Raw genomic sequence first — 22,718 nt, forward strand, 5'->3', positions numbered from 1 at the left:
TTATTTGAGCGAGATATCAGACGCACAAGACACAAAGAGTTGAAGCTTTCGATGGTCCGGTCTATTGTCGAAAAAGCCACGCTCAAATTCCTTTACCACCTCGGAGGATGCCCCCTGCCCAATGTAAGGATACACCGAGTGATAGAGGCAGGTAACAGATTCTAGGTTCTTAGAGCGGGCTAGCTCCGACCCGATTTTCATCTATCGCCAACGGTTAATGTGTTGATGCCAAGTATTGAAGTTTGGAGACGTACCAGGTCCCATGTGCTAGGTCCAAAGTCGAGCCTGCGTAGCTCTGGCAGTCCATTGACGATATCATGAACTGCTAGGTTCGATAGAGGTACGCCCTGGAGATCCCGGTCCTTATCCACAAAACGGATCCTCAGAGTCCGGAGCTTTTTATGTTTTAGGATTGCTGGAAGGAAAACGTTTCCCTGTTCGGTCTCGTGAGTGTAGGGTCGGCAGTCTCGTATGGTCAAGCTCCTTAACGTGTCAAACGTAGCGATGAATTCAAGCATCGTCTCAGTTTCTTGTGTTAGTGTGACCTTGAGAGTTTCGAGTGCTGGAGAGATGCCCGCGTTGGATCCACTGGAGAGGCGTGGGAAAAGAAGCCGGCCATAGGGACTTGCCACGGAAAGCCGGCGTAGTACCTCGAAATTGATGCACTCCAGTATCCGCTGCACTTCCTCTTCTGGCGTCTTGAAATCGCCATCAATAACACAAGGGATAGTGAGTGCTTCGAGGCACAGCGAGGACGAAAGGTGGCTTGCAATGGGTCTGCGGATGATGTAAGCTGTGTGTATAACGCATGATTCAACGTAAGACTCACTCGGTTATGACATTTGTTTCGACTGCCTTAAGATTCGGTAGGGCTTCGATTGCCGCTTCTATGTAGTGGCAAACGTCCTCCCACTGCGTCTTGCTATATTGGCCATATTGTATGGAGGCGCGAGGTGCAACGTGCAACCTTAAATTCTGCACGTGATAAGCAGCTGTTGGCTTCTTCTTATCTTCGTCAGAGCTGACGGAGGAGCGCGTGGCGCGGACTTGCTTAAGGTTCAAGCCCTTTTCGAGTCGCTTCTTCACATAAGAGCTGAGTAGTGGCCCGAAGGAGCGAAAGAGCTTGGGCAGGTCGTTAACAGATTCAGCATTGATTCTGTGACGATATAGTCTAGGCAACCATTCAGCACGAAAAGACTTGGAGACCTGAGTGAGACTACTCAGTGTCGCTCGATCCTCAAAGTAGCTGTAGACCATATTTAGGAGCTCGGGTGGTAAAGGCAAGAAAACCGCGGTGGCTTTCTTGGTATCGACAGTAGCAAGGCCGCAGCAACGTGATACGACAACTTGGCCACTCATCTCTAATGAGCAAGTGATAAGGCTTTGACGTTATGCGAGATAAAAGAATGTGCAACGAGGCTGGTCGAGTTCGAAGCTAAAGGTCGTGGGTGGGCGATGTGCATTTATCTATCGCACAAGCGTCCAGAATGCAAGTTGGCCCAGTGGGGCTCTAAAACGGAGCAAGACGGCTGGTGAACTTCGCCTGGACCATTGTGTGCAAACCAAAAACGATTAGAAAAAGGGAGAAACGATCCGTTGGCAGTCACCCTCAACGAGAGTAACGATACAGAATGGTGTAAGGAGCAGTGAACATAACGTCAAGACGTGCACAAAGTCGCTCTGCACCAAGTTTTGGACAATTTGTATTTGTCAGCTGTAAGAGACTAAGCCTGGGTACCAAGAGAGGTAGGCGTCAGAAACACCTAGCGTGAAGCGGGACATCCTTCAAAGAAAGTATCCTTATATGCACAAGTCAGGGGTGCATCTGAAAGGATCTGATATTCGCCAAGGTCGCTCCTATGGACTACCGATTCACGGCCATTGCTCGGTGAGACCTTCTGTTCTGTACTTAGGCTACAGGTATCGACAACAGAACCTTTTCATCAGTGTTATACCCAGATGGGATAGTGTGAGTGATGATCCGGTACGACACCAAGCGCTGGACTCAACGTTAGATTGCCTTACCGTATCCGCAGACCAATATTTCGTCAAGTTGGGTGTGGTCGAAAATGCAGGGCATCCCAGCACTAATCTTTCAACAAACAAGTGGGAGCTTGGTAAGCAAGGATGAATGTCGATCAAAACGGTTGCCTCTTTCCGAGATGGAGTTGCGTTGTGGAAGGTTGGGTGGGATGCCCCTGGATCTAAACCCCCAAGGCGCATATGCATATACGAAAAGCGCCTTGGCAGTAAACCTCGAGGATAATGCCTACTTGGACGAGATACCTTGATTTCCATTAAGGTATAAGCCGGGATGTTGGATCAGGCCTTGAATCGACCTCTGACTCGTCCCCACTAATCCCATTGGTAGACTAGAAGGAAGGCTTCGGTATGAAAGAAGCTGTAGGGTGCCCAGCATTAACGAGCTCAAGTTGACTCCTTGTTGTACCTATACGTCCAGTCATATTCTTCTTTACTTATCCTTTACGGCTTCAGGGAGCTTCGCTTTTGACGAAGACGTCAGAGACTGAGGGGGTACTTAGGCCGGGGGACTTCACGCCAGATGAGTAAGCGTAACTACTGCTACGAATAGACTAGCAGGCTACCGTAAGGCGAGGGGCGTAGCGCTATCGTAACCTCGCTAAGGCTCTCTCCTGAAGTATCAGTCCACATCCTTGTATGCCGTCTGATATTTGCCTGCCGCCTGAGAGGATGATCCACCCTTTTAGTTGGCCACGTCTCGTTCTTGGTAGTCTGCCAAGTGATCAGCCCGGTTGCGTCTCGCTTTTCCAGCTTCGTGCAGAGTACCAGTGTAGGAGGGGTGAAGGAGTGTATTGTCTAAATGCCTTGGCCTTCCACTCCTGAAGCCTGGTTGCAGGCTAGGTCTTTATAGACCTAGTCAGAAGTGGACAGAGTACCTATAGAAGAGTCTAGATACGTATGGAGTCTGGTAGGCTTGCAGAGAAGTGAGGAGAGGTATCTCCCAACAATCAGTCATACATTTCATTCTCGAGTAGCCATGTAGCTGCCCCATGGAAGAACACCAATACTCTCGGGTACAGCGGCTGCCATCGACCGGTGAAGCCGAATACCAATTTTGGTCCACGTAGATTCTCAATCAACTTTTCTCGTTTAAAAAGTACCTTCAAGCAGCTGCACAACCAATGCGGCCTCAATTGTGACGTGGCTTGAAGAAAAGTTGGATATCGACTGTGTGTCCAGGGTCGAAGACCGGACACTTGCAAGGAGGTGCCCTAAGATAGGACTCGCGTACTTATATCCTTGCTTGGATGCTCTATTATTACTAGTGCCAAAGCAATGTATTTCCATGGGTACTATTTAGGGAACTTTATGCTAGCTCCGGTACGTTGATCCGACTGGTCGTCAAGGGGAGGCAAGTGAGGGTGTGTTATCTTCTCGGGTACGGCGTCTAACCGGTTGCCTCTATGAGGAAAAGGAGGTAATGCAGGCTCTGACCCTTGCTTAGGTTGACCACCATCACAGAATTCGAGGATATCCTCTTTGATTGGTCTGCAGCGGGCGACAAGGGAAACGGTGGGACGACGTCCTGCCCCCCCGCTGATCTCGTCACCATCGGGGAAGTCTTCCTCCTCGACCTCTCGAGTCGAGGGTTGGCGCAGGGAAAAGAAGACCCTGAGGGACTATTGTCAGAAAAATGAATTTGAATATTGGAGGTTGTAATCACTGCATTGTATTGACCGTTTTAATTGGCCCCCTAGTAAGATGATAGTTCTTGTCATATCGAACCTATTCCCCGGCCGTCCACCTTTGGACTGTACATGACAAGTAACGTAGCGGTTTAGATGCGGGTGTAGCAACAGATTGGATCCCTATGGAGCCAGTGCTGTTCGATCCTTCGGGATTTTGCCGTTCCTTTCCTTGCTAGTATTTAATGCATTCTGCTTTCCCGGAACAGTACAGTTTCCGACGTCGCCTTTTGGGTTGCTGGAAGGAGGGTTGCGGATGGCAATCAAAAGGTTGTAGTTTGTTTTGCTCGTGTCTATTAGGATGGATACCGTTAGGCGTGGCATGTTATTATCTTTGTTGCTGTCGCGATTCTCTCAAATCTCATTTCCATTGAAAGGTGGAATGGTAAATGGGTAGCAATGGTAACAACAACGTTCTTTTCTCCTGGTAAATCAGGCCGTGGCTAAATTAGTTATCTGTAGGAGGGCGAAAAGAATACTCTACCGTTCGGAGCCCCTAGTTACATCTCTGCCCATCCATATTTGGCGATGGCCCTTGTAAGCCAGGGTTCCGCATACATAGAGATACTTCGTAGTTATAATGAGGAGGTTTGTTACTATACATGATAAATTCGTGAACGTCAATTTCCCGTTCCCCTCCGATTGTCGAATGGGTGCGGAAACCATTACCGAGGTTCTTGCTCGGTAACTCTCCAGCGCTCATTATTGACCCATATGCGCTGCAGTGCCTCGACTAACCTTCTTCTTTTTTCGAAGAGGTTCTTCATGCACACACGTAACCAACCTGTCAAGTATTGCGTTTCGTGACGTGTCTTACAGAGAAGTTGGGGGCAATGCCAGACCGCCCAATCTATCAAGGTCAAAGATGCAAGGAGCTGCCCTTACGAGCCACCAAGCATTTGGGTTACATTAGTACGTCGTGGCTCCTAATCATGAAATGCCATTGCCTTAGCGCTGGACATGCATGTCCGGCTTCTTGAGCACACCAAAATTCTAGTGTACCTACGTGGTGGCGATAAACAAAGATACCTAAGAACTATGCACTACGTACGATACGTACCACATTATTGACCAAGGGAACTGGCATGTCGCCTTGGTAAGCAGCGGCTCCCACATATTCCCCCACATATTACTGAATGATCTGCTACCCAACCCTTTTTCACGCGTCCCTTTTCAATAATACATCCTCTGACAGCAGCTCTCGACTCACTATGCCGTTGCGTTACTGACACTGTTCAAGCTCATCGCTGGCATGATTTCACGATTACCGAAAAGCAAATAAGTTGTCCGATCTTTGCTATGTCTGCATGCCAATTGTAGTGGTGGCCAGACCCCCGTCTCTCTTTTTGGTAGCTTCGCAAATAAATGCGACAGCGACAAAGAGATGAACCAGACTCGAAATTCTCGAACTCAACGCATTTTTGGCAACACATCATGGAAAAATCAGACAATCATCCATCCCATCCCGCTGCCGATCAGAACATCCGCCAGATACGACCACTCAAGAAGGAGGATGGTGAACCGCTCTGGAGGAAAGACATCCAGTACGACTTCCTCCGCGCCGTCTTCGACGACGAGTGCAAGGTCTTCACCAACAGCTACGACATCACACAGAGGGAAAAGCAGACCTTTGCCAGATTACACATTGACGCAATGGCTAGGAGCAGCAAGACGAGCAAAGTCCTTGGCGACAAACTCCTTAATGACTGGGAGGCCGCGAAGAGCATGGCCATGGTCTGTCTATTGGTCAATATTGGTCGTATAAATACCACCTTAAACTGTAAGTCGTCATCCTCTTCGCCCTTTACTCCCCCACTGCCTGCATACTTTTACTAAGCCCACTGTATACTACCAGTCTTTCCAGAGATGCGAGCCCAGCTTCGCACTTACCATGCCATCCCCTCTATCCAGGTCTATCAGGACACCACTGCATACAAACAACTGCAGGATGCTCCTCGCCTAAAAACTATCCTCAAGGGCGTAGCCGAAAACGGACCTGGGCTTCGCAATCTTTATGACTTCAGATATCTTAAGGTCCCGCGAACAAATCCGGTCAATCTGATATTCCTCCTCTGTCAACAGGCATCACACATCGCTGGACTACACTTTCCAAATGATAGTGGTTTCCATGACTTGGTTATGAAGACTAACCTCACCAGCTGCTCTCGTGCCAATGCTTTTCTGTGGCTAATGTGGCTCTATCTCGAATCCGATTTTACAGAGGAGGGATGTGATGAGAACCCATTTGGTGTCGGCGTAGTGTACGACGAGGATTTGTCAGTCCAAGGGGTGCCTAAATTGATCCCTATGTTAACCGAGGAGGAAGACAAGGAAAATGTCGATCCTCAAATAGAAATCGACTTTGGCCGCGAGAAACAAGCCCACCGAGCCAATATAATTACCGCCGACGCTCAATATGCTCAAGATCACCAACCAAGAGAGCGTGCTGCAGCGCGAGGCAAACCAATTGGCGAGGGCGGGCCTTCTGACGCGATACTGTTGCGCATCAGACCTTCCAACCACGAGACCCACCTTGATAGACTGATATCGAATCCGCCGCCCAGGGCACTAGCTCGTCCAGTAGATACCGGTGCCAGTACACGAGGAGCAGGATCCCTCAATCATGTGCATGATGCATACTCTCCCGCCACGCCTGAGCCTGCAGTACTCGATGGCGTAGTGCCACGTAAGCCGCAGCCGCTTACTACTCACCAGCTTGCCGTAGAGCACAGCCGAAACCAACGTGTTGAGTACATCTTAGATCGAGGATTACGAAAGGCCCACCGCAAAGTTCGTAAACTGCGGCGGCAGGAGGGAGCCATCATTCGCGTAATACACCGCCTCGATACCATGGCGGATCCCTTTGTCGACAGCGATGAGGAGGAAGCTATGGAGAAATCAGTACCATACCGCGGTTGGGGACTCGGTGGGATTTGTCAGTTGACATCGGAAGCTGACGATTACGGCGAGGAGACTATGTCTTACGCCTCGGCTTTCCGACGCTTAGGTCGGCGCCTTTCGCGCTGGAAAGCCCCTGCATGCTCCAACCGCGGTGTGGTGCGACATTTCAGAACGCACCACGCGCGTGATGGTGACACACCGGGCGCGAACAGAGAATATTCTGAGAGAAGCGAGCGAGCCGAGTTCAGCGACAAAGAAAAGTCTCGTACGAATGGCACGGTTAATGGTGAGGCCACTATGGAAGACGTGGACGACCTTGAAGGCATGGATAAGGGGCTTCTTGGCCTTGCTCACGCGGGGTAGTCATCCTAACCCCAGAAGCCAATGACAAGACGAATCCCCTTTTGATTCTTAAGTACCTCGAGCAGGTTGAGCGACCCGTATCCAGTGTTCCTGTAGCTGCAACAGACTGCATAGTCAATGGAGTGGTCACTCCGTTGCTAGCCGTACTGCGGTATCATATCGACGGGCTGTCAACGACTGTGCGGAAATGCAATGAGAAGATCGAAAAGGCCAATGTGCAGTAGGAAGTAGAGGATAGTAACAGAGTGGAATGATGAGTGAAGTACTACATGGACGTCGTACAACAACGTTAGAACCATGACAAAAGAGGCTTTGTTCGTAGTCTCCAATTATACATTTTTTTGACGTATTCGCAATGGAACCATAATTATCCAGTAATATATGGTACTGTCTTTTTTCTGCTTAAGCTCGAAGAGTCTCACAGGCTGTTCCCATGGGAACAACAGGGCTGCAGGATTGGGGTTACAATGCGCGCATGCTACTATTTCATAACATGGGAGGATAACCAGATGCGTTTCGGCTGCCTGTCGTGGACGTGGCCAGAGCAGCCTAACCACAGAGCCACAGAAGCATTTCGGCAGGTTACTAGGGACTACCTTCACCTGATGCAAAATGGCTCTTTCCCCATTTTGTCCAATGCTGCTCCCTGCGGTAGTACCGGCGCTTGCCGTGGCACAACGACCGACAGTGGCACAGAAGCAGGAGGAACACATTACAGTCACTAGCGAAACCTACGTCCTCTTTCCACCTGGTGTTTTTAATGAGCTGAGGAAGAGCCAGGCCCGATGCATAGACTGTCCATGTGCCTATCTACACCATATCAGATATCATATCTTATTGCCCACCATGCAGTGCACCATGAATCTCTAGTCCATTGAGCATGGAACACCCAGACTACATAAGCAATAACCAGTAGATATGTATATCTCAGGTATCCCCTCCACATCTATTCTCTGAAATATATACTAAATCACCGTAGCGCACAAGTCCGCATGGGTATAACGCAATCCTTTATGGCACGCCGTTCACAGAACACAACAATACCCACGAGGAGACATAGCCCGTTATTCTCCCAAGATACTAGCTCAACTATGTCGGAGACGCAGGAAACCGATCTCCGGCTTCCCGAGGAATGGGAGGCGCAGGAAATCCTGGACGAGAAAGTCATTGGCGAGAAGTCGTACTACTTGATCAGCTGGAAACCCACTCTCGTGCCTGAAACGGAAGTAAGCACAACGCTGCTTCAAACATGGCGGGACGAGATGGACAATTTGGTTCTTCCCAACCGTGATTCTGTCTTGGAAAGCCATGTGGTGTTGCAACGGTGTGATCAGTGGCTGGGTACCATCATCGGGGAAGAAGTGGTGGACGGTGCGACTCACTATAGGGTCCAATGGGAGCCGACCTTCGAACCTGATAGCAATCTGGTGGAGATGGCGGAGCTGCTCCAGGAGTGGAGGCTGAAGTTTCGAACGCGGAGTGGACGATTGTACACGGAAAGGAGCAGAGTGGGGACCCGCAGGAAGTCCTGTCGTGGTCGAAGCCCAAAGCGACGGAACGAGAACAGCACCCTGGAGTAGACGTCTTCCGCGACAGAGCGGACTCTGGGGACAGTGATGCTGCGGACTCTATGAAGCAGTCGCTTGACATGTCGTCTTTGCCGCCCGACAGCAGCGTCAAGAGGCTAGCCCAGGCTTGTATAGCTGTGCCGCGTGTCAACGTCATTTAATAACTTGCACAAGAGTGCTAGACATACCAGCCCAGATCTGAACAACAAAGTACCAAATGCTATTTCCCTGCCCCCACACTAAATAAACATGGCTCGTCCCAAGCCACAGTCTGCCATAGCCTCGACCAAGCTGGCTTCATAAGGAGCCAGTCGAGATCGGCACCAGATTAATGGGCATGGAGGACTCTAAAGTGGCAGTCCTCGGCACAAAGTGCTGTCTGAACATCGAGCCTACAGTCAGGCAAGTAGTCGTCAGGTCGTACGTGGCGCATGTTATTGATGTGATCTGCAGGATTAGCCCAGTCCTCTAAACATCAGCTACATACATACCAGAAGCTCTTCAGTCGTACCCTGGCCCGAGTAGCCTAGCATGTTGGCGCCAAAGGCGAGAACTCGAAGCACGTTGTGGGCAGCTATATACGACCGGCGCTGCGACATATCCTGGGCTACCCGAAGCCACTCCCAGACTAGCCAAAGTCGAAATAAAGTCGTCGCTATTCGACGCAGAGTCCCACTCCAGGATACTAAGAACACTTCAGAGACAACACCAACTGCGAAGCACAAGCAGGCTCCCAGGGAAATGCAAGCGAGAGGCAGAGGTGCGAATGGCCGTTGTCCGGGGCTCCATGTCCCTCCTGCGAGGAGAGACTTTTGCTTGTTAGGAAGCCATAACTAGAATATTTCGGGACAAAACCTACCTCCCGGAGCATACTCCATAGTGAGAGTGTCATCAACAAGTAACGAAAGCAGGAAGCATATCCTTGCCAGGATAGGGCCAAAAGGGCCGTCGACGCGGATGTTCCAACAATTGTTATGAAAATAAAGTAGGCCATGAATGTATACCGGTAACGTACATTGAGCGGCGTCGGTGTAGAGACCTCATCCCGTGAAGTATTCTGAACAGCATAGCAGTTCCAGAGTGTAGTCAGGACTTCGATGAATAGCGCTCCGCTGGCGATGGCAAGTCTAGAATTGTTTGGCTCCATGAGATGCTGGTATCAGTACTACAGAGAAGGGACGGTAACGAGCGAGCGTGATATAGATAAAGGTTAGAACGCTGTACGACGCAGGCCAGAAACATGGGGCAACATGGTCTTTATATCTATCAGTAGCCATCGAAACATCATTGGGTCTTCTCGCCCCGTATTATTGACCACTCAATGAATTCGCCGACACCCAGCAGCGTCATCCCAGTGAGCAGGACACTCAGTAATTATAGTCTGAATGAAATATCTTTGTACAACCAACATCCTCGACTGCTCGCAAAGATAGCTGACTGTTAGCGATCCGATTATCAGGCGTTGAAAGTGGCTGCAATCGAACCCCTTGATCAGGCTGTTGGCCACGACTTGGTCTTTAGGATCTGCTAGGCCAAGGTTCATAAAGCCGGCTATATTTCCATGTTTCCTTTTGCTGCCTCGTTTGTTTGAAGGCTTCGGTCTCTTGTTAGACGTATCCTAATGGCCATGCTCACTCAGTGATGTTTCTCGCAGTCCTGCATAGAACATATCATGACGGGCTTACTTCGCAAGGGGTTTTATTGGTCCTACGACACCGCGGATTTCCTGTACATGCTATACTCCGGACAGCTGCCGCCAATGATTGTAAGAGATCGCAGCATGTCATACGAACCTGGCGACTGACATCTCACAGCATCCCTTCTTCCACAAATCAAAGTTCTCTGCTTACTTGTAGGGCGTTGTTCGCACGGCTGCGCGTGAAGCGCTGGGGAGGTTGGAGTGTATTCGGTACCGTTGGTGACAGTTCTGTCGCCGTCGACAACAGGGCTGTCACCATCGACAACTATTCTCCTGAGGACGATTCTTCTTCCAATATTTGTATTGTAAGTACCGCCTTCATTGCAATATGCAGCTACAGTCGTCTGGTACATAACTAAAGCAGAAATATACGTAGAATATCAACGTGACCGTGGATAGTGGAGGGCGTAAGAGGCCCCGTTGCCCTTGCCTCACAAGCACTGGCGCCAATGGTCTTATAATGAGCACAATAGCGACGAGTGCTTCGTATGTATATCTCAAGCATTTAGGCCATGAAAACGATTGCTAACTGAATTATGTTAGAACAGACAGATGTAAGAGGCACTTACAAGGTATTCGCTCGAGGCCTTCGTTATTACTTCATAATATATCAATCGTCTCTTAAGGGGGAAGATAGTATTGATCCACAAGGCTGAAACGGATGGCATAAAAGGAGGCAGTGCTGAGACTTAACTATTTTATCGTGGAAAGTGCCTTTTTTCTATTTCTCCCATCGAATGCTCATACTCTTTGGTTTCCATGCTCTGGTAATAGGCCTCTACGGCGCGTTCAATAAGATTCTCCTTCTGATATATCCTTGCCTTTTGCGCGCCCTTGCGGCATAAGCAAATGGGTTCCTAAGCTTCCAAGTGCGACCATTCTGGAACGGCCTTTAGCTTTTGCCACATGTAATGCTCAAGCTTGTTGGCGCTTTTAGTGTAAGGTGTGGTCCCGATGTTGTATTTACGGCAGTTGTCAAAGATGAGCTGGGCATCCTCGATGAAGGCCTCCGGCGTCTCGTGCAAGTTGGTTGGCTGAAATCTTGATGACATGATGAGCACGAGTTGGGTGAAAGTTGCCAGGGCAGCTGCTGATCTGGTTCCAGGACCCATGTTGGCGTTGGTAACTTCTTCTCTTTGGCGAGGATAAGTTCTTGCACAGCAGGAAGATGGGCAGTTGGCCCTAATGGCGCGGGGTCGCGAACGCCTCTTGCAACACAGAATTGACAGTCACCTCAACTAGTATTCTTAGTAGCAATTGTTGTCATGTTGCCATGACCAATTCGGGAGCTTGTCCCCGCTCCTGTTGTGCTCGCTTCCGTGTGTATCGGATTTCGACTCATATCGTCGGTCGTCAGGCGTGCGCTGTGCATGTCGGCGGCGCGTTTCCGAAGAATCGCCCTTTACCCGGCTGATCAGTTATGATGGACAAGAAGTGAGCCATAGCATGTGTCGCTGTTTCGAGTCTGCTTGCAATTGAACTAGTGGCCCGCCCCACGTAGCACAGACGCTTTCTCCTGTGGCTGACGAGACCAGCCACCCCCTTTTCCCACTTCTTCCACCTCCCTCCAATGTTCATATGCTTTTGGCTGAGTTGAATAATAGCTTCCATGCAGCGGTCGCAAAAAATTGATTTGTCTGTTTGTTGCTGTTTTTCTTTTTTCGTATCGGGGAGCGAACGCAGCTCAGACAACCGAGGCCGCGAAGAAAGAGACGACTTGACTGTCCGGAATTCCCCCCCGACCCTTCCTCTTGGAGCTGCACCTGCCCCTCATCTAAACAACGGAACATGCACCTGGTTGGGATCGAGCAAAACGGAAAGCGGATACAATTCCATCGAAATGGATGTATGCTGCAATCATTACAGCCACATGGAAAATCTGGTGACTTGCGCCGCAGATGTCGAAAAGCCGAGGTGCCCATCTCTCAGGAATCCTAGCCGCGTAGATGGCAGCGCCCACGAGATTTGACGTCGCCATCCAGCCCATCCAAACCAACGACATGCGCGATTTTTGCACAGCCCAGCCGTAAACCAGAAGTCCGTGCACGACGAAAATAATAGAGCTCAGTCCAAAGCCAGCGTAGAAACAAGCCCGCCAGCTGCGGAACTTTGGCGAAGCAAAGTGCGGATCAAGCGTAAGAATAGCACAAGTCAGCGCGGTACCACTGGTAGAGGACCAATAAAGCAAGCGCAGACTTTCGTTACAGAAGAATCCATAGCAGATAGTTGGGATTCCAGCTCCCCACATCAATATGAGAATCCCTAGATAGTCGAGCTTATTGCAGAACGACGTTAGGGGATGGCTGTGGTTCCATAGGATATGGCAGGTTGCAGAAAAGAGAAAACAAACCGCCACTCCCAGACAGTACGTCGACACAACGACCAAGTCGACTACCTGCCTATTGGACTGGAATTTGTAAACGACTTGGTGAAAATATACAGACAGCGCAATGAAAACGGCTGCACCGATAAGGTGCGAATAAGCGTTGACTGTCTGGTTATGGAGGTAGAAGAGGCTTGTGAGTGACCTCCAAACAGAGCCGGAAGTGGGCCTGTAGCCCGATAGAATGTATTCGTTGTCTTGTTGCCACGAAGGAATCTTGTGGAAGAGCAGCAGCCGGGACGGCGTGTACCATGGCTGAGATCCCTCACTATTGCTGTGGGAGGGATCTCCGATGGGAGATACCGATTGCTCTGATCCGAGAGATCGGGATCGTGAGCGTGAGGGTATGGGCGGTGATACATTGAATCTATAAGCTACAGTAAAGAAACGATAGAGAAGTCGTACAGCCGGCGTTGGGAGCCTTTGTCCGCTGTACATATACCCCGATCTACCTCATTGGCAAGAATCCTAGATTGAAATCCGGACGCTGAACCTGGATTTTACAGTAATTATAACATATCTTTCGTTATTGGTCACTAGCGTAGAGCCGGTTCGCGAGCCGCGTCATTTTAGAACAAACTGCCCAATCCTCCTAAACTGCGCAAGAACAACAGCAGCATTTGGGCAGAATTCCGTATTAGAGGCCATATACGGCACATCAGGAGCGGCGAATATCGGTCACTGTCGGTTATGGCGCCACATAGCCCCCGTACTGCATTTTCGTCGCCCTGCCGCGCGATGACGACGAAAATATCTTGTGGTAATAAACAGTGATCCATTGTCAGCTTCGTGTGGACTGGCGAGTGATAAAGGAAGATTGCCTGTAAAATTCAAGTGGGAAGATGTCCCAACAACACGGGACAGACTAGAAGAGACAGTGCTCTACTTATACTCGGCGGGTGCCTATGTGGATTAAACAACGAAGTCCTGCAGCGCAGGGGATGATGCAGGCCTCATACTCGAGCCAGATTAGTGTACGCATACCATGAGGCCTTTATTAAGGATGCAGGAGGCCGTCTAGCCTTGGTGAAAATATACAGCCGGGAAAGGGGCCTTGCCAATCACAGCCTCTCGCCCGAAGATAATATGATTGCGTCGTTGGACGAGACCTCAGCAGCAATACGACGGGATTCTAGCGCGATGTCAAAAGCCGAATGCCAAGTCCGAGAGCTCTTAGTGAATCAAATTTCTACAGAGACATTGGATTATTTCCGCTTTTTGGTCCCTCCCCAACTTCTGCTTGAAGCGGAGGACCACATCGTGTTCTATCTGAGAGACGGTAGCTTGGACCTGCTTATACATTGGCGGCCTGTAAGCAGGAGCGTTTAGTTCGGTGGCTTCGTAAGAGAATCTAAGTTTGAGAGGCTTGGTTCGATTGACCCAACGGTTCTAGAATGAAGATGGTCATGCTATGGCAACGTTGCCACTGATAGATTTAGGAGCCTTAGGCAGTGTCGGCAGGCTGCTATGTTACCTATCAAGAGACATGAGTCTCGCGTGGTCACACTCTCGAAGAGAACAGAAATGGGGATTAGACATACGGTACCGAGTTGACTTCCAAAATAGCTAGAGGATGATTGACAGGAAAGCGCGGCTGTCCGTCATGCCGGCCAGGCCTGGCTGAATTTACCAGAGTCGCCACGGCCGACTGCAGCAAGGCAAATACGATTTCCCACCTATCCATATGCTTCCAAGCACCAGGGCCAATCCATAAAGCATGCGTAAGCCTAACTAGCCGTCAAGATCTTCTTAAGTCTGGTCTAATATAAGTACGGCAGCCCGAAGCTCATCCGTATCTAGGTAAGTGTCCGTCTAGCGCTGTCTTTGTCGGGATGCCTCCTGCCTCAACTCAATCATCACTTTCGCAACAGTAGCCAGCTCCTCATGCACTTCCCCTTCGACAATGTCCCTTCCAAAATGTTGCATAACCTTATCAGTGTGCCACTTCTTAGTCTCTGCATTGATCAGCATGAACTTCTTCTCAGCCGTATCTTCGCTGCTCATTGCTTTCTTAACAAATTCAGAAACGCTGTCTCTATTCACGTCTTGCAACAGGCCGGATTTGACCGGCCAAGGGATATTTCTCCCCGTCATTTCCTATAAGTTTTGTTAGAGAGCACGTAAGACGGCGATTGGATAAACGAACCTGGCCTGGATGTATGGATTTGATATCAGCCCAACGCATGCGGTATCTACTCAAGGCTTCTGTCCATTCGGCAGCTGATTTCTGCTCCCTTTCCACTTGGGCGAGACGAAGTCTCTCACGAGCGCTCTCCCGCGCTTTCCGTATTTCCTCCGCCACTTTTCGTCTTTCCTCCTCCGCCGCCCTTCGTTGCTCTTCCTCTTTTTGCACCTTCTCTCGAATATGTTGATTGTCAGGTGTGTAATTTCCTGGACACTTCCGTTCCGCCTTGTCTTCGGGCATCCATTTTCCGTTATTTGGCGTAGAATAACAGCTCCAATATTGTTTGGAGGTTTTATTTGTTTGGCCTTGGGACTGGCCTGCGCTTGTCTCCCCCAAGGCTAACTTCCATCGTCGTACCGTGTCATCTATTTGTCCCTGGTGTAGGTGACACAGCGTGTGAATAGCTGCCGACTTCAAGCTGCGCGACGATGCAGCGGCTGCTGGCTTGATGTTGGCGAGGGTGCAGAGGATGTCGAAACCGTGCTTGAAGGACCCCACGGAATTCATGCATCTAGGGTTTCCAGAAGATTTATTATAGCCTGTGCAACTGTGTACACTTTTCTTCGGATGCTTTAACTCCAGTATTGTATCGGGATCCCATATTCTGGATCGAGACTGGGGTCGGGGCTGATGCTGTAGTCGGGACTGATACCTCATAGTGGCGGTGGAAGAAATGAGAAAGCTGGAGAACTAACAGAGAAGAACAGCATGAAAGAGAGTATTTATAGTGCGCTGAGCTTCTTACTAATCTAAGGGACTACATTGCAGCATTTCTCGCTGCCTCGACAGACCCTCTGTCTGTCTACGACGTCATCCCCGACGAGGATGGCAGGACTGTCATTCCCAACAGTCCCATGAGGCAGGTGGGTCCGAGGCAGCTGCCTTGGCCGCCAAATTCGCAAGGTAAGCAAGTTTCTGTCTATTGACTACATAGTCTACTGGCCGTTGACGCTCATCATACAGCAGACACTCCAGGTCCCCAACCGACGGTGGAGCGGCAGCCCGCCCGTACCGAGCCCAGCTCCACGACGAACACTGCACCAACCGCCGCGACGAATGCAGGAGCCCGACCAGCACCTACAAGATGCCCCGACCACGGCGCGATGGATGCATCGCTGCAGAGAGCGGTACGTTGGAATAGCCGGGTGGCGGCCAGAAGACCCTTGGCGCCGATTATGACGACACAACCACGACAATGCCCTGCTAGAATGGAGGGAAACGGTGTAAAGCTGTCGCAGGCAGGCCGTCTAAGAGGATCTGTGCAGAATGGGGCGAGGCACGCGCCAGACTACTACAAGGACTATAGACGCAAGTTGCAGCGGGACACATTGGCAAAGAAGATGGCGGGAATGCTGGAGGACCTTCGAACGAGCCTCAGCGGTATGCAGTTCGGCTGAAGACGTGGCACATGGTGATACGGTAGATATCGCGAGCAACAGCTCTGTCTACGCTTATCTCGAAGCGTAGTTCCAGCTCCAATCCATTAACGAGCCCACTATATGATCCCTTCTACTCTCGTGACTCCTTACTACTAGTCTCCACAGTGATTCTGGTGTGAAGAAATAGTGTGCGACGTACAGCCTACTCCCTATTCAAGTCGGATGACTCGAAACATCCTTGCGGTAGATGGCAAGAAAGGCATTCCCAAGGATCCCTCTAGATAGCTGTCCTTAGTATCTACTGACTCGAACCCAATTCCTTTGTTTTTCATGGGGTAGTTCTCCTGTCATGTTCTTGCGATGGATCTAGATGCAAGGTATGAGCTGGGTTCATTCAATCGTTTCAGTCCTAACTTCCACACCGACCATAACATTTCTATGCTAAGATGTAGATTTGATGGTTTCAGCCTTGGGATTGACACCCTGATGCATCCTGCCCCAGCCAACCCATCCCCGGATGGTGGTTGTCGGCCACTTCCGGAGCTTTCACTCTGTGCATTCCTGCACGCCCACGGATACAGGAAACAGAAGCTATTCAATCCTGAGGCGTGACTCTGGCGGCAATTACTTGTAGAACTGGAGGTCTTTTCGAGCACGAAGGAGATAGCTTCATTGCGCGACGAGGGCAAGGGGAGACAATCTTGGAAGGGGATGGAAGCAGGAGAAAATGCAGAATGGAAGAGTGCGTTATCATCATTTAATCTGGTGTACGATGCTTTGCTTCTAGATTGTCATCATCTTGGTTACTTCGCTTTTTTCCCCCTGTTTTTCTGGACTCTTACTTAAGGTACCTTGCACCTGCCAGCCAGCCGGGAGAACGGACTAAAAAATCTGTTGGCCGCGATTTAGGCGATCTGGTATCAGAATGACAGCGATGAATGATCTGACAATCAGGGAACTAGTAGATTCCCGGCCTCCTAACGGGCTGCAATACTATGTTCGGAGAGCAATCATGGAGCTGGCAGTTCATCAAGATACTCTGGTCCGCATTCTCAGTTATCGAGTCGTAGTTTTCGAGACTCTACTGCTGCATTTTGAAATATACAAGCTACTTAAGCAACAGCCGTCATTTGATACGGCCTGAGGAGCATGGCCAAGGATGTGCATTTGGTCTCCCGGCTCGAATCGAGCTCATCCATCTTCTAATCGTTGGTAACCTTATTTGTACAGTCTAGTGACGTGGTGCGGAAGGCGAAGGACACAAGAAAACCGGCGTCGAAATCCACGGCCTTGTTGATGTTAACAGGGGCGGAAGCCATCGTGTTGTACAATGAAGAATGATATGAGGTACATAATAGGCAGTATTGGACGGATAAACAGAGGCAATGTGCCACCTGTCCGGAGAACATGCTGTGTAGCCAACTCGAAGCGTGGGATGCGCTCTTCCTTTACGGGTAATTGGATCATCTCATCCTTCAGTTTTCGGTTGCTACCAATATGACATTACGTTGCATTTTTTGCTGCGTTCGGAGCTGACGACACGCATTTAGAGTTTGTCTCTCAACGACTAGGGGACTCCCCAAAGACACATAACCTTGAAGAGATCCGGTGGGTCGCGACCAAAAGTTTTGTTTGTACTGTGACCAACTTTGTTGATATCAGCGGCATGTGAGATGTCAGGCTGCCTGCTGAAGCGAAGAAGATGACATGTTGACATAACTTCTATGCCCATCGTGCCCCAGTGTTACCCAGAATGGCGATTCGTTGACTGTAGCCCTATCGGAAGGCCGTCATACTAGAAGACTACCGACCAAGCCACGTAATGTGCGCGGGGTGGTGGTTAAAAACCCTGCAGAAGATATAATGATTGCAGGCAGCATGTAAGGTTTTTTTTTATTTTTGTTTGGTTTTGTTTTTTGTTTTTACGTTGGACGCTGAGGTTACGGGTCATTCAACATCTGTACTGAATTGAGCAGGAGTCAATCCGATTTCATAATGTCCATGATTTCAGATGGTAACAAACAAGAGGCTCTACTTCAACAGAAAGCAGCAAGGGGGAAACCTCTCGGCAGCCATATGTCTCAAATGCTTCTTTCGCATATTTGGAAAGGTACGTGAGCGGCACAACCTACAACTACAACCTTACGCGATGACACGCAATGGGGGAAAGCAAAACCCGAGACCTATTCGTCGCGCCCGCGAGAACTGAGTTCACCGGGTTAACTTTTTTGGTCTTTGAATCAGGGTTATTGCCCGACTACCATATTAACTCTGGAGGTTCTATCAGCGCGGAATGCATTTTCTGAAACCAATGACTTTCCTGACACGGCGCAAGTTGAGCCTTTCAACACTCGGCTTGGCTACGTGAAGCGCGGCTCGACCGTCACAAACCCCACACTTCTACAGCTGCCATAACTCTAACTCGTCACCTCATGCAGGCTTGGTACTGTCTAATCTACGATGACGAACATAATAGTAAAATTATGTGAGATTTGTGATGGTATGGACCCGACAGTCAGCCGCTTCCGCCACTGCGGAAGTGCGAAGCTCTAGCAGAAAACGCTCGAGGCGTGAAGGAATCAAGACCGTGCACGAAGGTTCAGTGCCGTACACAAAGAGGGAATTACAAAAGCCGATCTGCATACAGTAAGAAAAATGCCATATTAATGTCTCCCGCCGCAGGAATATCTCCAAGACGGAAAGACCTAGCCCGTACTATCTCCTTCAGAATTCATCCCAGCTAAGATGAAGATCTGTGTGCTACAGTCGTCCTACGCCGGCTCAGATTGTGTTTTGCAAGATGTAGACAACGTATCATCGCAGCCAGGAGCCTTCACTACACAGCACACTTTTTGAATACCGATTCATCCACAAAGCCAACGCTAAGCAAGAAATCGACGCCGTAGTAGCCGAAGGATTTGATTTCTATTTCAATTTCATGCGGGGTACACCGAACGACCCCGTTGCAGGCGTATTAGAGAGCCGCTACTTCGAATCCCTTGGGCTCCCCTCTTGTGGCATTTGCAGCTGGGAACAAGCTAGAAATAAGAACGACTTCTACAAAAGTGCAAGACGTCACGGTGCACCGACGGTTCCGGGAGTCGACAATTTCCCTCTCTTTGTCCAGCCAGCCAACGGGTGCGCCAGCCAATCGATCGATGAAAGTTCCATTTGCTATGATGAGACACAGCTGGAGAGCGCTCTCAGCCGCGTACACGGGGCAATGTACGCAGCACGCATGAGGCGGGCTGAGGCCATGGGCATCGAAGATAAAAAGGCTTTCGTCGACTCTTACGACCCGGCAGGGCGTAACAGTGACGACATTGTGGTTCAGGAGTACATCGACGGCAGAGACTTCACGTGCAGTGTCATTGAGGTGGGTGATGGTTGTATCACCCTGGCGCCTTACGTTTACAAGACGAATGAAGTCCAGATGAAAGAGAAGCTCCTCACTTTCGAGCTGAAATTTGATGGAAAGACTTGCATTGAACAGTTACAAAAGAAACCGGACCCGGAGCTGTTTGAGCGCCTACAGCAGGTTGCAATCGAGGCCTTCGTAGCCAGCGGATGCAAAGGGTCCAATATGGGCTGTGAAGTCCACCTCAGGGCGCGTCCTGATGGGAAGGTGTTCGCCATTGACGTCAATCCCAAGCCAGCTACTTTCGCGCCCGAGGGGGAATTTCAAGACCTGCCCATCATTCACAGTCTTCCAGGCGGCCACCCTGCGGTCATTAACATCTTTATTGCGAACCACATGCTTCGTAATGCGATGCAAGGGAGTGTTTTAGAGAAGGTGGCTTGTGCATACGACAAGGTGGCCCTGCAGTACAGCAGAGATGACAAAAACAACGTCATCACTTACGCCTGCTTCAGAAAGCTAGTCAACCAATTCGACTTTGCTGGAACTGTCTTCGACCTCGCCTGCGGAACAGGCAGTTTTGGGCGCATTCTGTTCGAAAGTAAGGGCAGAGCGAGCACTCGATTAATTGGCTTTGATATTTCTCCCAGGATGCTAGACATCTGCCGCAGCACTGGTTTGTACGATGCCACCCACATCGACTCCATGGAATCCACTCTTGCCTATTATCATTGTTATGCAAAGAGCGTGGACCATGTGGTATGCTTCTCAGCAGTCCACTTCCTGCGATCGGAGATGTTCGCCTTTGTTCTCGTCCTTTGCTTCACTTTAGCCAACAAGTCCATAACTATCAGCGTTGATGACATCCCTGATCAGTACAATGAGAATCTCAAGCAGAGGGGCTATGGCTTCATGTACTCGACAAACCACATTGCCAACATGAAGTCTTTCGGCGAGCCCCCAGGATGGCGTTTGACAAAGGGTGAACGACAGTACTCCTGGACATCTCCAGCCACGGGCGACGATGTATACACAACGTATTTTCGATTCGACCGGATCCCTGATGCAAGCCGACACCTAATGTTCAGCACGATAGAGGTCCTCAATTAGCTTGAACCATCAGTTGCATGTTGGTCGCTCGCATTCTCTTCCCAATTACGGATCGGGCTCCAATGATGTTGACAGAATTGGTTGACGAAGATCGTCAAGATCGTTGCTCGCTTTTACGAAACATGCAGTACAGTCATATGTTGCTGTAAGCAGGGCCAGCGTCTCTTCACTCTTGATATACCACCAATTACCTTGGGGCGATTGACGGTTCCATCTTTCCACCCAACTGGCACAGTTGTATACCAATAGTAGCAGCTGAGAGCTGCAGTACACCGGGATTATATAGCCCCACGCAATGCCACTCCTTAGCTAGTAGTTTACAGTTTTCCGTGCCCCATTCACCAGGACCTGTTAGGAGATATGTATCCGCACTTCTCTACGAACCTACCAAACTCCAGATGTATCTATATTCTTCTTCTATAGCTACGTTGTCCACTTCCGACGTGGTGTATGAAGAAATTGACTGCATGACGAGCGAGGGACTAGATATCGGCGATTGCCGGTGCAAGCCACAACGGAAAGCCACGGAACCATAGCGCCACAGAGTCTATTTAGTTCAAACCAGCCCACGATAGCTTTATTTCTGCTTTCTCTTTTGGCTGGAATATTTGTCCATAGAGTCGATATAGCCAGCCATTGCGCTAGGAATCCGATGGCCGTGACAGACTGTAGTTAACCTTCAAAAGAGGAAGACCAAGACATTTTAACAATACACTCCTTCACCATACCAACACCTAAATACTCTGCGTCGACTGCTTGGGATATCCCCCATCTGGCAAGCTCCCGGAGTTAACAAGGTAGAGCACACGAGAGTGGTGACTAACCGACCTCGCTTAATTGATTTATTGCTTGCACAGCTAGTAGCAGCCCCTATTGGTAGGGCTGATAGTGCATGCCACTGATCGAATGAATATTTACCTAGTTTAGAGCATCCTGAAATCCTGCTAAGATCTGCTTTACAACATCCTCGGAAATGAGGCTTTTGTTGCCTTCAAACGCCAACTCCAGCCTACCGTCCTTAGTTGGTGTAGCGTATATCTCGGGTCGTGTACGTGGGGGCATGGCTCTCTCGTAGGAGGCAAGGTTGCTGGGGTGCCCCAGAAATGTGAAATCGATGTCCTCCTGCTGCTGATAAGCCGTCCGCCAACCGAAATCTTTCACTTCTCCCGGCCAGTCAGTGCAGTTTCTAATAACCTGGACCATGCCAATAGACTCGTGGGCTGAGTCCTGAATAAATTGGGATTGCAGCCGGAGTGCTATCGTAGCGACCGTGTCGTCTGCCTCGACTGTGATTCTGATGGGAATCTCTGTCATTGTTGGCCCCACGACATTCTGAAGATATTCGGGCAGCATGGAACGACCCGTGACCAATCGACCGAACACAATCTCTTGTCGCTGGAATTGACGTGATAGAACTAGGGCGCAAGCGGCGTGGAACACGGTGGCCATGGATACACCATCGTAATTCCGGCTCTGGTGAAGATCGCTGTTGCTCGACATCTGTATCGTTTCCTTCATGGTTAGGCGGTTTTCAAGTAGAGCGAGTTCGTCCGGGGTGCGGATGTTCGCATTCCAGCTTGGAGTCGGGGATCCATGCAGCCTCGTCCGCCAGTATTGCTGACTTTCTTCTCGTCTCTTCTCGCTGTACGTAATGTATTGAGTGAAGCTGGGACTGACAGGCAATGACAAGTCTTGTTGGTAGATAGACCACAGCGTGTCAAGGACCGAGCCCCAACTGAAGCCATCGAATTGGGCATGGGATATTCTGAGGATCAGCTTGTGCTTTCCTGATGCATGTTGAACAACGATAAATCGGATGAAGGAGCGACCCAGCACTCGAGGCCGCTTGATGTCTTCCTCGCAGATGGAATCAATCAAAGTCTTCATAGGTTCGTCTCCAGCGTCAACCACGTCGTATATCGGCTTGAGATCTGGGAGTAACACTTGCCAGAACCGTCCCTTGGCTTGCACAAAGACCGTGTGTAGGATATCGAAGTGGTTGAAAAGTTTCCTACAAGCCTGCTCCAGCCTGGAAAAGCCCACG

At 49.9% G+C, this 22,718-nt stretch overlaps 4 protein-coding genes across 4 annotated transcripts; 2 read left to right on the forward strand and 2 right to left on the reverse strand.

The window, feature by feature from the left end:
* Positions 1 to 1,257, reverse strand: PG998_014314 (uncharacterized protein; the record flags this gene model as incomplete). The annotated part of the gene is made up of 3 exons (XM_066881130.1): positions 1 to 201; positions 255 to 777; positions 830 to 1,257. 3 exons carry the CDS (start codon positions 1,255 to 1,257, stop codon positions 1 to 3), a joined length of 1,152 nt encoding a protein of 383 aa, XP_066723982.1.
* A 3,905-nt stretch (positions 1,258 to 5,162) lies between these two features.
* PG998_014315 (uncharacterized protein) lies at positions 5,163 to 6,992 on the forward strand (the record flags this gene model as incomplete). The annotated part of the gene is made up of 2 exons (XM_066881131.1): positions 5,163 to 5,508; positions 5,584 to 6,992. The coding sequence occupies 2 exons, from the start codon at positions 5,163 to 5,165 to the stop codon at positions 6,990 to 6,992; spliced, it is 1,755 nt and encodes a 584-aa protein (XP_066723983.1).
* A 1,865-nt stretch (positions 6,993 to 8,857) lies between these two features.
* PG998_014316 (uncharacterized protein) lies at positions 8,858 to 9,159 on the reverse strand (the record flags this gene model as incomplete). Its single annotated transcript, XM_066881132.1, has 2 exons — positions 8,858 to 8,952; positions 9,048 to 9,159. The coding sequence occupies 2 exons, from the start codon at positions 9,157 to 9,159 to the stop codon at positions 8,858 to 8,860; spliced, it is 207 nt and encodes a 68-aa protein (XP_066723984.1).
* A 10,303-nt stretch (positions 9,160 to 19,462) lies between these two features.
* On the forward strand, positions 19,463 to 20,674 carry PG998_014317 (ATP-grasp fold- subdomain 1; the record flags this gene model as incomplete). Its single annotated transcript, XM_066881133.1, has 1 exon — positions 19,463 to 20,674. The coding sequence occupies one exon, from the start codon at positions 19,463 to 19,465 to the stop codon at positions 20,672 to 20,674; it is 1,212 nt and encodes a 403-aa protein (XP_066723985.1).
* Between the last annotated feature and the right edge of the window lie 2,044 nt (positions 20,675 to 22,718).

The sequence above is a fragment of the Apiospora kogelbergensis genome, assembly GCF_038363985.1.
Source record: "Apiospora kogelbergensis strain CBS 113332 chromosome Unknown utg000010l_segment0_segment0, whole genome shotgun sequence".
NCBI lineage: Eukaryota > Fungi > Ascomycota > Sordariomycetes > Amphisphaeriales > Apiosporaceae > Apiospora > Apiospora kogelbergensis.